This window comes from Cyrtonyx montezumae, unplaced genomic scaffold, assembly GCF_038088225.1.
Source record: "Cyrtonyx montezumae isolate F1298 unplaced genomic scaffold, pur_monq_1.0 scaffold_7, whole genome shotgun sequence".
Taxonomy (NCBI): Eukaryota; Metazoa; Chordata; class Aves; order Galliformes; family Odontophoridae; genus Cyrtonyx; species Cyrtonyx montezumae.
In genome coordinates, this window is record NW_027072078.1 from 31,244,041 (window position 1) to 31,257,065 (window position 13,025).

A 13,025-nucleotide genomic window follows, 5' to 3' on the forward strand; every position below is an offset into this window, starting at 1 on the left:
TATTTCTAGCCTTATTTCTAGCTTATTCTTTTTTTCCTGTGGACATTTGCTATCCACAAAAATATAATGTCTACAAAACTATGAACAAAGTTGCAGAACTCCTCAGTAAAATTAATGCAAATATGTTTCTTGTTGTCAATGCTATTCAAATTATTTTGGGTAATATTGGAAAGAATTTTCTTCTGATTTTTAAATGTTTTCTTTAAAAATGCAGACTTATTTTACATTTTATATTTAATGCAGTTATTTAGGAAAGATGTATATAAAAACTAGATCATCAGATATGTGATGCTGTGATTAAAACAAGTTCTGAGTGTTAACAATACCAGAAATATGTTTTTATTATAAATATCTTCTTTAAAAATATATTCCTCACGTGGCATTTTCTGTGTTTTTGAGTATGTATTTAAAATTTCATCTGGTAGCAGCTCTGAAGAAATAATCATCATTTTTGATAGACTTTAATGACATTAGCTCACAGAAACAAATACATGTTGCTTACAAAGGCAATTAAGTTTTGTCACTATTTTCTCACAAATATCTTTGCTTTTCAAAGCCTCTTCAGAAATAAAGTTTTAGGAGAGAAGAATACTTAAAATATTATTTTAAGTGGGGGATAAAATTCATCATTTCCATCATAACTCTCAGTCAGTATATGATAATTGCCTATTCAATTGCAAAACAAATTAAATATAAACGATATCTATTTACAATACTCCCAACACACACACACACAAAAATCTGGATTCAAGACCAAAGAATCTCAGGAAATAAATATGTGAGTAACAGAGACTGAGACTATCTGGCTGTGAAAAAAATACTGCTTTCCAACAGAAATCTGAGACAGCCTGAGAATGCTGTTCTTTAAAGAACAGTTCAAGGTCCACCTCATTCCTAAAAATTGGGTGCTTTGAGGAAAAAAAAAAAAAGGAATGATAAGAAGTATTTTCATTTTAGATTTTCTCCTTAAAACACTTGGAAGGTTTTAGTTGAAGCTTTATAACATATTTTCAGTAGTAAATTAACCTAGCTAAAAAATACTCTAAGACCAAAAAATAAAAAAATAAAAAGGGAGATTTAATAAAATTTATTGTCATAAATCAGTGAATATTTAATTTCTTATATGTTTTAATATATGTAAAAAGTACCACCAGGCAATATTAAACAATAGCATCCTTAAGAACAGCCAACCTTTCTCTCGTGCTCTATTAAAGACTTTCACTTCCTTCAGGTTTATTCCAAGGCCAGTCCTCATGGTCACAGCATCCGTGGCCTCATTCTTGTGGCCTCTTCTAATAGAGCCATTTGCATGTGCTCTGCCAAAAAAGTTGAAGATGTCTGATCAACAATCCTCAACTACTTCACACCAAACAAATGACTGAAGGGCAGTGGAGAGTTCATCTAACAGAGGTTAAAAAAAAATCCTGCTCTCATCTATGATACTGATATGCTTTAGGTTTCAGTATCACAAATGCCCTCTTTCAAACTGCACAGCTTTCTGCGATCCATTCTGTGACCTTGCTAAGGAATGGCTAATCCTACAAAGGTGAAGCACCTAGCACTGAAACATTTTGAGACTCAAATACTTATGAAAAATAAATTACCTGTCAGACCAGTAGATGTAAGCTCCGAACACCGCAACTGAAAACATATCCACATTGCTCCCTGACAGCACAATCTCCCGATTCCCTCCACTCTCAAGGTCAATTCTTTCTATCTTGTCGGTACGAGCATCACACCAATATAATTTATTTTCCTAAAGATTAATTTTAAAGGAAATATCAAAAATCTTGTCCAAGAATTTCATTAAGAGTTACTAAGATTACGCTGAAATGGAAGACACATTGAATTTAACGAAACATAATAAACACTGTACAATTTAAATTATAATGAAAAACGGTCAAACTAACCTCATAGTCAATGGAAATCCCATTAGGCCACACAATCCCCAGACTCACAAGAACAACCTTCTCAGATCCATCTAAATATGCCTTTCCTATGCAAGGGATCTGTCCCCACTCTGCCCAAAATAAATACCTAAAATATTACAGAAATTACCTATTAAAATTTAGCATAAAATTAAAGAGAAGAAAATGTATAACGTTGTTCAATTGCAGACAAAATGAGTACATCATTACCATCAAATGGATACTTCAAAACATCAACACACTAGAGCATCTTTGAATAACCTTAAGGGGATAGATGTACTTGTTTGATGAACTATTTATACAAATTTTTTAGAGATGTCATATATGAAGCAATTCTTAAAATTATAATTAATCAGACAGTATTCAATTCTATGCTTAAAGAATATTGTTTTGTTGTTAAGAGAATAAACCAAATTGGAAAGTAAATACTGGAACATACACTCACACATCTAATGTCTACTAACAAACACTGTGTTAAAACAGGAGATGTACATCTAAATAAGAAATGTATTAAATAGGAATGTAGTTTGGGAAATAGTAAAGGAAGCTAGAAGAACAACTTTCCCCAATGCACATGGGAAAAATTTTCATCTTAGATAAGTATGCATTGCCATATACTTACTGGCACAGACACATCACTGCTTCAAGGTAGGATGCTAGGATAAATTTCTGCCTTGACTTTCTACTTTTCAGTCTGTTGCTTTAGATACAGCAGAATGAGGCTAATGAGTCTATGGACAGTGCTTTCTTTACTGAGATTGTTTTTTTTTCATCACTTTTATCCATAACTGAACTTGCATTCACAGATCTGCTCAGAGGTGAACATCCTTAACACAGGATATCAACTAATAGTTGGTTATAGTAAGGTGAACATTTAATATTCTTCTATTAAGCACACAATATTATTTCAGATTACTTCTTTAAACAAAGCAAACAACTAACATTAAGTAAACATAACGACCAGGTTAAAAAATTTCAAAGCCTCCAAAGAAAATCCTGAAAAGTTATCCACGTTACTGAAGACATTATTGGAGAACTAATGGTTATACATATATTGATATATTAACAACAGGAAACCATTAAATAGCATAGTTAAAAAAAAAAAAAAACACAAAAAAAACTTCCCAAATGTTCTCAGAAGACCTAGAATACTTGGACCTTCACTGCTATGTAGCTGTTTGGTATTTATATCAGAATGCTAGAATAATGACAACCATTTTTTAGGAACTATTCCACATTAAAGATAAGTAGTTGTGATGCAGATGCAAGTGGTAAAATTTTGATAGGTCCTAGAATTGACTTCAAAAAGACATCTGTGAAGAAAACACAATTGGAGTTTTAAACTTCAACCTGCAAACACAAATGAAATTTCCCAAACGTCTTCTAAAGTGGAAGATTCGAAGTCTAAGAAATATTTCAGAATGACCTTAACACCATATTTTAAGCACAGTATTGAGCCTCATCAGAAAAGTTACTTAATTGTAGAAGAAAAATGGAAACCAATTATGTTTAAAAGGAATAAGTATTCCTGATGAAGGACAAGGACACTCTTTTCTAGGACTACATATTCTTAACTTTAAATAATATTGCCAAGCAAGCAGCTGAATGCTGGCTGCTTCATATCTTGGTATAATAGGCAGATTCAATGAGATCAAATAACTGCTATTTTCCTCTCCGTTCTTAAAGCTGTCAATTCAAGCTTCAAGAGAAATGAAAAATGTGAAGAAGGGGCAAGGAGAGGGCAGGAAGGGAGGAACACTTTTGAAAGTTTTGCCTGACAAAGGGAAAGAGATGACAATAATGCAGAGGATAAGCAGCCTTTATCCTCATCTATAAAGATATAAATTTATTTCACTAGAAAAACATTGCTATCTTAGTTGCATGAATTACCTTTGATTGGAGTTCATCTGAACAGAGCACTCTGTGACACAGAATTAAAGAGAGTCCAAGCTTTTATGCGTTCATAGAACTTATCTGTGTAAGTATATGGTATATATACTGAGTAAATGTACACTGTAAATGAATTTCTGTTCTGAAGAAGTTTGGCTTACTCTTCTGGTCAAAAGAGTTTGCTTGGACTCTTATGCAATATTCTGCAATGGTTGTGGTAGTTTGTTTTTTTTTTTTGTAGGGGGGGGTATTTTGCTTTTGTTGTTGCTATTAATCTTTTTCTTTTTTACGTAAGAAGAATTTGAGCTCAAGCAAAAAAAGAAATAAAAATAATCCAGATCCTTAAGAACAACTAAACCCTGAACTGTGAACAGATATGGCCAAGCAACCAGTGGTGGCATATAAACTCAGTTGTAATGATTCGTGGCACAAGCAATTGCATTACGCTGAAAATAAAGCCTACTTTTACTTTCACCTTCAGATTAGAAATGCATTTAAAAGTGCAGAATACACACTTCTACATCTAAATTCTCATAAAAGAAATTGTGGCAATCTTCCAGGCAGCATTTTGCTTCTCATCACTTCTCATTGAGAAGTCAGAATTCTTCATTACTAGAGGCTCAAACTCCCCTGGCTGAATACAGAAAATGCTTTCCTGAACTGAATAGTAACTGTAATAGTCATTTAATTGAGCCTGGGGAGAATGAGTGCTTTGTCTCTGTGTTTGGTAGGAGGTAGCTGCTCAAATGCTTCTTCAAGACTGATGCACACACTACATGGTTTACACTTCAGGAGGGCATTGTAAATCAACTCAGAAAGTACATCTCATATTCCGTAAAAAAAAAAAAAGGAAATCCTTTACAGAATTTACTGCTTCTCTGTTACTTGCAGCTCTCCTAATACCAGCTTTGGAGCCTGAAGGGGACAGAACCTTGCCTATTTCTATTATGTGTTGTAGTCTCATCAAGCAGTTGGATGAAAAGCGATATGATATTTAACAAGAGTTACTCCCTTACCCACATGTTTATCTGACATAGCTTTCAGATACCCTGGGAAATGTCCTCAGTTGTCATAGAGCGATGTTACATGATATTCATACTTGTAACTATCAGAGAATATGACATTATACTACTTTACCATCACACTGAGCTCTTCATTAGCTAGTGTGATGACTTTGGATTTGCTGGAAACTTAAGTACTTAACAGATTCAAGCAAGCTTCCATGCAATGGATATGCTTCAGCTAAAATGATAGTCTTAGAAAATGAAAGCTTGCCAATTGAAAATATGTACTGCATGCAAACAGACTCACAAATTTTTCAGCATGAGTTAAGAATGCTTTCTTCCACCTGGGTCTAGTTACAGCAAAATGCATCCACCATTACAATACTTTTGGAATTTATTAGATGATTATATATTAGAACAAAGGCCTTGATTCCTAAAAGCTTCATTGCAAACATGCAGACATTAAAAAAAAAAAAAAAAACAAAAACAAACAAAAAAACCATAGCCATGATCACGTTACCCTTTTTCTGGGTGTACTGCAATAGATCTTGGCTGGTCCAGACCCTGGGATATAATTACATATCGGAATGAGCCGTTGAGCCTGGCAACTTCAATCAAGTTGAAGCCATGATCTGTCCAATATATGTTACCTAGGAAAAATACCATGAAGTTACTGAAAAAAGAAAACATCTGTTCAGAAATGTTAAAAACTTCAATGCATAAATTAAAACCCAGAAACTAACTGCTGTATTTTAAATGTATGAATCTTACATTTTAATTTTTAGTCCTTTTTAGCATTTTGTTGTAAGGAACAGAATACTGTTGCTGGTAGTCACGACTGAAATCACCCATATAAGAAACAAGATAGTTAAACATTTTTTTCAGTTTAGTAACATCGAACCCACTCCACACCTAAAAACAACGCACCACTCCTCAAGAAACAAACAAACAAACAAACAAAAAAAAACAAAAACACCAATGTGATATATTAAGAAAGTAACAACCAAAAATACTGGATAATTGGAATATTATAGATTAATAATGAAAGTAAAATATTTTTTCTAGTCTTGAGCTGAAATGCAAGAGCATACTATCAGAAATCATAACAGTACCTGAAAGCATGTGAATGCTTACCTGCTATCCAATCCACTGCAATGCCTTCAACTCTTCCCAAACCATTTGTAACAACATCTTCTTTCCACGTTTGGTCTCGTTTAGATCTACTAATTTTGTTGAAACCCATGTCTGTCCAATAGATCGTATCATTACCTGTAAAAACATGATGAGAACTCAAATTAATTTAGTTAATTTAGCCCAAGTGTCTATATTATGAACTGTAAAATTTGTAAACATTCACATTAAGTTTATCAAAAAATAATACCAAAAATAATACAAAATTTTAACTAGGAAAGAAAAGGAATTAATTTGCATGAGATCTGATAAACAAATAAAAATTGAAAAAAAATACCAACTTCATCTTTTATTACAAATGTCCTAATAAGCTTTTGCTAACATTCTTTTTTTGGTGTTAATGTACTTCTTAAATATGTTTTCAGTGCCATTCTGCTTCATAAGAAGGAAGAGAAGGGGAACTATCCAGTACTTGAGTATAATATTACCTTCACTAACTATTAAAACTCATTGGCCAGGCTGAGAATTTGAGGTGGAAAAAGCACAGACATGCACTCCTCTGTTGCCACAAAGTACCACTGGTAAACGGATGGGGAAAACGAAGTGATGACAGCCCTTAAGCAGAATTACCTTTATTTCTGTTGTTAGAGCTATCACAGGTATGTTGTAATATACATTTTGATTTGATAGACATTAATTGATGTTCTGCAGGATGAGATATTCCCTCTGGGAAAGACAATCTCTAACAGCCAGTGCTCCCACTACTTCTTTTTCTAAGAGTTACAATTTTCCTGTTGAAGCCACCTTCCTCAAGACCAACCAGGTCAAGGATGAAGGATCAAACACCTATTCATTACCTTGCTTTTCCACTTCACAGATGACTCTGATGAGAATCTTTCTCATATTCAGTTACAGTTTTACACCTTATTTACCTACATTTTACACTCTAAATTAAATGTTCATTAAACATATCTGTAAAATACATTGAATAAGACATTTTTATATAACTGCTCAAAGATGCTCCAAGGCAAAAGTATATGTAATCAAGTACTGATAAATGTTATTTATCCAATGCAAAACATTCCAGGCACTATGATCTATGTATTACAAAGGAATATTCTTTGATTTTCAGGTACTTCATGATATCTTAAGAGAAATCACTCTCCCGTGCTTTATAGTGAAAAATACCCACTGAATTAATTTGTACTAAACTAATAAGGATTCATGTGTGTTACAAAGACAAATAATATTCCATCCTGTACTTCAGGATTTTATGGTAGATCTCTTCAAAAGTAATGACTCTTATTTATTCCCATGGAAACAAAAACAGATAAAAAGAGCACAAAAACACTATTTGATATAGTAAATTCTCAGCTATGCAGCACTATTTTTCAAAGTGATTTTTATGTCCAGCAGACAGTGAATGACATACCTATGATATAACTAAAGCACTGAGCAGTAGCTGGCACTGGTCTGAAGGTAAAATATGCAGGCAAGAAGGCACTGTGAAAGAAAATGAACTTGAAATTTTGCTAGGTAGAGGTAAAAGACCATCAAGAGAGAAGGTAGGCCAAAAGAAGAGAATTGTTTAATGAGTTTAACTTTTTATTTGTTGACAACAGATTAGTGATATTTGTGTGATGAAGTAGTAGTCAAACTGACAAGAAGGAAGAGGTCTGTTTAGAGTTTTTGACCTGTTTTCTTTTCCATTTTTTAAAGCAGTAGGAAAAATCTAACGTATATACAATAAACTATACAGATTATTTACCTGCATGGAAGTCTATGCCCACTGCAAATGAGGTTCCAGATATAGGCATTAAAGCTTCCATTTTATCATTTGGATCAAGAGGAATTCCTCTAATCCCTTCATGAACAGAATACATAACAAATGATTCAATACCTAAGGGAAAAATCAAATACGTAAGGAGAGCAAAATGGAGACATTCCACATGAATAAGACTTGAGCGATTAATAAGCAACAGAGTTATCCTGTACTGTTTCATAGCTGTCCAGAAAGATAAAACCAACACTTTGAAAAAACATCTATGAACTATTATAACTTATTTCTAAATATTAATACAGTTTTACAAATAGGAGGGAATTGCTGACAATTTCAAGCACTATCTTACGATTAATAAGTAAAAGCAAAAAATTAAACTAAAAAAACTATTTCAAATTATGATATATTTAATGATATTTTCAGCGCACATCCATTTTTTATGCTTTTAGCAAGAGACAGCTCCACAGAACTTCTGGAAAGCATAACTGGAGACCATGTGAATTGAATTTTGAGGAATGAGATTCATCTCACCTCATTTAGTCATGCACCCTTCCTTTACAAACAATTGAGAGGTACATAGTTTAAGGAAAATCATGTATTGGATACATTTTAAATGTCTACATTTGTTTTACATTACTAATACAAGAGAAGCATCAATTTCTATTAAATAGGAAGAACCATTTGAAATGAATCATACCTTTTTATAAACAAAATTCTAACAATTATTTTGTTGCTTTTATCTCCAAGTAAAACAACTCTTCTAAGTTTAAGGGAAATGACATAGCATGATGACAGATATGCAACTCAAAATCTTCAAGTTAACTATGATACATAAACAGGTTTTCTTTTTCTTCACATCATTTCTTTAAAAACTCCTTTATTTTTAAAAAGTCAGCTAGTAGAATATCTTAAAAATTTAGACTAAAGCATTACAGATATAATATCACAAGATTTCTTTCAAACAAGAAGAAATCTATTGAGTCAATAAAATGAACTATACTAAACAAGTATGTATGCATAGAATACTACCTGTTAGCTTTTTCCGTGAGTTTTCATGAAAAAAGAAGAAATAAATATGAAAATAAAAAATAAAATTACCTCTTTAAAATTAAAGGAAAATTCAATAATCAAATGTGTTTTTATCTAGAAAACTTCAAAAACACAACATCACCAGTTTTACATTTATCCACAACTAAAGGTTATAACTATCTGAAGAAGTACAAAAGAATATATTAGCAGGAAAAATGATTTTGCCAAGTTAAATATTGCAAGCACTGAAGTAGAAGGCCACATTTATGCTTAACTTTGTTTCCATGTATAGTCTACTATGAACTATACAGCAATACCTCATAAGAATAATTGACAAAAAAGATTTATAACTACCATGGCACCTCAAAAATAAAGTGCCTTTCACTGTTCTGTATTGCAATCAGGCCTTACATTTTATTAAGGGTAATACAATAGCAGTAGATACCCAACCCCTCAGGCTAGTCTGTAATTTAGTTTTAAGATAAGGTGGATGAACGAAACATATTGCTGAAATGATGGATCAGATGGTCTTCTTTTCTGATAATTTGAAAAGAAAAAAAAAGTGAAATATATTTCTTAGGTTTCCACAAAAAGCTAAGCATAGCTAAATAAACAAAGTTTACATAAAACTGAAGTTAGCTAAAATAAATATGGAAAACAGTTCTACCTTTACATGCCATGCGATCTCTTTGGAGGTTGTAGCCTACTGTACAAACACAGGTTCTCGTGGTTTCGGATGTTGGTAAACAGAGCTGGGAACATCCACCATTATTGAATTGACAGGAATTGCTACCTAGAACATAACAGGACAGAAAACACATGAGGTAACAGAACTGGAACATTGTAATCCTGACTAACTTGTTGCTATCAATTTTTAATATTAACAGAAAAAAAATTTTGTTCAAGTTAATTCTTGTCAAAATGGAGATAAGCATATTTTTTTTTTCAGACTATACTGTTATTTGTATACTTTGCAATGCTACACTCCTATGGTACTGTGCACTGAGAAGGTTTTTTTCCTTATAATATTTTTTAAAAATAATTTGGCTTCTTGTAGTTCCTTTTTACAGTGAAAGTATACAATAAAACAGAAAATATTGTATTAAGTTAGTCAACAGCAACACTGAAATATTTTCGGTGACAGTCTAAAAGGCATCGCTTACTCTGGACCAATAACACGTCATTGATCATATTTTATTAATTCATCATATGCTCTACTAACCTTGCATCACCATGAATTATCACTTGTCCAGTATAATTAAGACAGCTCCAAAGTGATCTCACAGCTCTATGCTCCTACTTCTTAATTGAAACGTTTTCTTTTAGCATACACTTCTCAACAAAATGTGCAATAAACAGTATACACAATAATAATTAAATTTCATAAATACATAGTAAATACATTTCAGAAATTTGAAGTGTCATGAAGAAACACTTAGGTATATGATACTCAAGTTATAGATCCAATTAGTATTCATTGCATTTATTTTTGAATTCCTAACTATGAGATATTTCTTCACCTGCAATCATAAATGTGTTCCAGCAATCCAACAATACAAATGCAAAAGACACGTAAAGTTTTATATTCTTACATATCTTCAGAAAAATGGACAAACTGTAGAGTAAAACATAAAATCTATAATAGCACCATTTTATACAGAAGAATCTGAACCACACCACATAAAGGGTATGACTTTCAAAGCATCTACCGTATTTTCTAGGTTTCATATAAAGCATTCCTGGAGATTGCTCAATATGGAACTGAATGAATAAAGCTGAATCTTGGAAGTGAAGGTTGAGAATAATGAAGAACTCTGATAGATTTTTAATAACTTGGACATGAGAATCTGCTCATGAAAGATCATAGAGAGAAAAAAAAGATGAAATTCCTATGAAGTAGACCAGTCAATTAACTATTCCACAGATAACTGGAATCTTATTGACTAATCACCAGGACTGAATCTCACTTATGAAAAAAATCCCACATAATTTGTACATCTAAGATTTGGGAGTAACAAATGATGCCCATATGGCTTGTGTATGAAGAAAAAGTTGACAACTCCAAGAATACTATCCATACCTAATGTCCTTTGCATTGATTTAAGCATTCAACTTCCACTAAAAAAAAAAAAAAGAAAAGGAAAATAAAAGCAAAAACTGAGTAAAATTGTAGTAGCTTTGTCAATACAAAAAAGTAATATATGACTACTTAGGGAAAGAAGTGGAAGAGCTACAAAAGCCATTTTTTGTCACTTGTGTTCTTTTTTACATTACATTAGGACTTCTGAAATTACTTGTAGTAGATGAACAATAAAAGTAGCAAATTTTGAAGCTGAAAGTTCATTCCAGTACATCAACTAATGCATCTGACAATTACGAAGGTGTTCTCTCAACAGCGTGAAATTTCTGAGGGAAAAATCTAGCAACTGTACAGTGAATAGCCTAGGTGTGAATTTCAATTTCAGTAGAACTCTCAATTCTGAGAAATTTCTTTTAAAAATAATCTTTAAATGATTTTTATTAGTCTTCTACTTCAGGTCAAATCAGTGCTATGTTCATTAAGCATTTTGAGTTGCAACGTGTTAAGTGGCCTTTTAAGTGCTCTTAGAATGACACAAAAGTATTTGGTCGACTTTAGATTTTCTTTTGTATGGTTCCCAGCTACAGATAAGCTTCAGAGATAAGAGTTTTCTCAAGTGAAATGTAACCACATTTGTCCACTATTTTCTGAATATATTTAGTAAACCACACAGGCCACAAAATATGAACCTATATAATTAATAGCAGCACATTCATGAGATATAACCATGCTGGAATACTAGCACATGTCAGATGTCTAAAATTACCACATATCTGACAAAGATGTAATTATACGTAATTACACAAAAGTCATGTGTATGTTAATAAAAAAAGGTATTAAATGTTCCTTCCTACTAAGAAGCAGGATAATGAAAAGAAGCAGGATAATGAGATATTTGGACTACTTATTGTAGTCAAATCCATCAAGCAACTTAGCTCCATACTGCTGATTTTCCATTAGAAATTAGACAGTTTAACTTGAGTCTGTGTTCTTTGGTAAGCTACTCCGCAAAAGGAAATGATTTGTTTCATGGAGATCTCATACTTATCTCTCTCAGTAGAACCATCAGTGCTTTGAAAGTAGCAGGAATCAGAAATAATCTATTTCTGAGAAATCGCCAAAATATTTTCCTCTCTAGTAACTTCCAAATTCATAAAATTCTGTGCACGACTTCAAACTACACTTATTCATATTACATCAATTCCCACTTTGCTAATTAAGTTTCTTCAGTATTAGTAATATTCTGCCATTTTTCTGCTGTATTTACTGTCAACTTAAATGAATTAACAGGCCTTAAAGGCAGTAGGTAATCTCAAATGTTAATGACTTCATTTATTTAAATAATATTTATTTAAACTTTCAATAATTTGAGATGAGGCACACGTATCAACTCTATTTTTTTGCAAAAAATTTAAACCTAGGCTCTTTATAGAACTCCAGCCAATATACCCCACTACAGTGTAAAATGTAGGGTATCTAATAAATTAAAATGTAATGACAATCAACTATTTTAAATCAATAATATACTCAGTAGTAAAGCATTTTATGATATTTTATAATATAATTACAAAAAAAATTTTTTTATTCTAAGAATGTTCAGAAAGTAATGTGGAAAAAGATATTATACAACCTAAAACCTGGTTAAAAATGTTTAAAATTTACCTTGCTGTGCAGCTTTATCATATACTTTCATATGCACAACTCCTGAAGTCTTGTTTCGCAGGATAGTTGGGTTTCTTCCATCTCGTTTGTTACAGGTACCAATCTGAGCTAAATTCTGGTCTGCCCACCAAAGCTTTTTATCTGTAAAAATTTCAAGTTTTGAAAATTAGGAGGAGAAATCATTATGAATTTCATATATTTGAAAACTAAGTAGAAAAAATCTTTTGAGCTCAGATCACATTTAAGAAAAAATTGTGTTATATTCAATTTATAAATGAAAATTAGAAAACACACATTCAGTACTACTGCAAAAGAGGATTTGTCCATGGAAATTTTTATATTCATTTATTACATATGTAAAGAAAATAGGAGTTCAAGTTTCAAGTTTTCACTGACTTAACGTTAAAATTAATAAGTATGAAAATTATCATTAAGATCATTATGAATCTTGTTACTGTCCTAAAGATGGAAATCATCAACTTTACACTGATAACAATAAAAAGGATCATCATAATTTTCAC

General features: G+C 32.0%; 1 protein-coding gene across 1 annotated transcript in view; it reads right to left on the bottom strand.

The window, feature by feature from the left end:
* LRP1B (LDL receptor related protein 1B) overlaps positions 1-13,025 on the bottom strand; it is a 575,326-nt gene that overhangs the window by 120,187 nt on the left and 442,114 nt on the right. Inside the window, exons 33-40 of the mRNA XM_065751000.1 lie at positions 12,505-12,645; positions 9,430-9,555; positions 7,722-7,853; positions 5,957-6,091; positions 5,343-5,472; positions 1,911-2,037; positions 1,605-1,756; positions 1,192-1,316 (exon numbers count right to left, since the gene is read on the bottom strand). Of these exons, the coding sequence (XP_065607072.1) occupies positions 1,192-1,316; positions 1,605-1,756; positions 1,911-2,037; positions 5,343-5,472; positions 5,957-6,091; positions 7,722-7,853; positions 9,430-9,555; positions 12,505-12,645 (1,068 nt within the window). The remainder of the gene's footprint in view (positions 1-1,191; positions 1,317-1,604; positions 1,757-1,910; positions 2,038-5,342; positions 5,473-5,956; positions 6,092-7,721; positions 7,854-9,429; positions 9,556-12,504; positions 12,646-13,025) is intronic.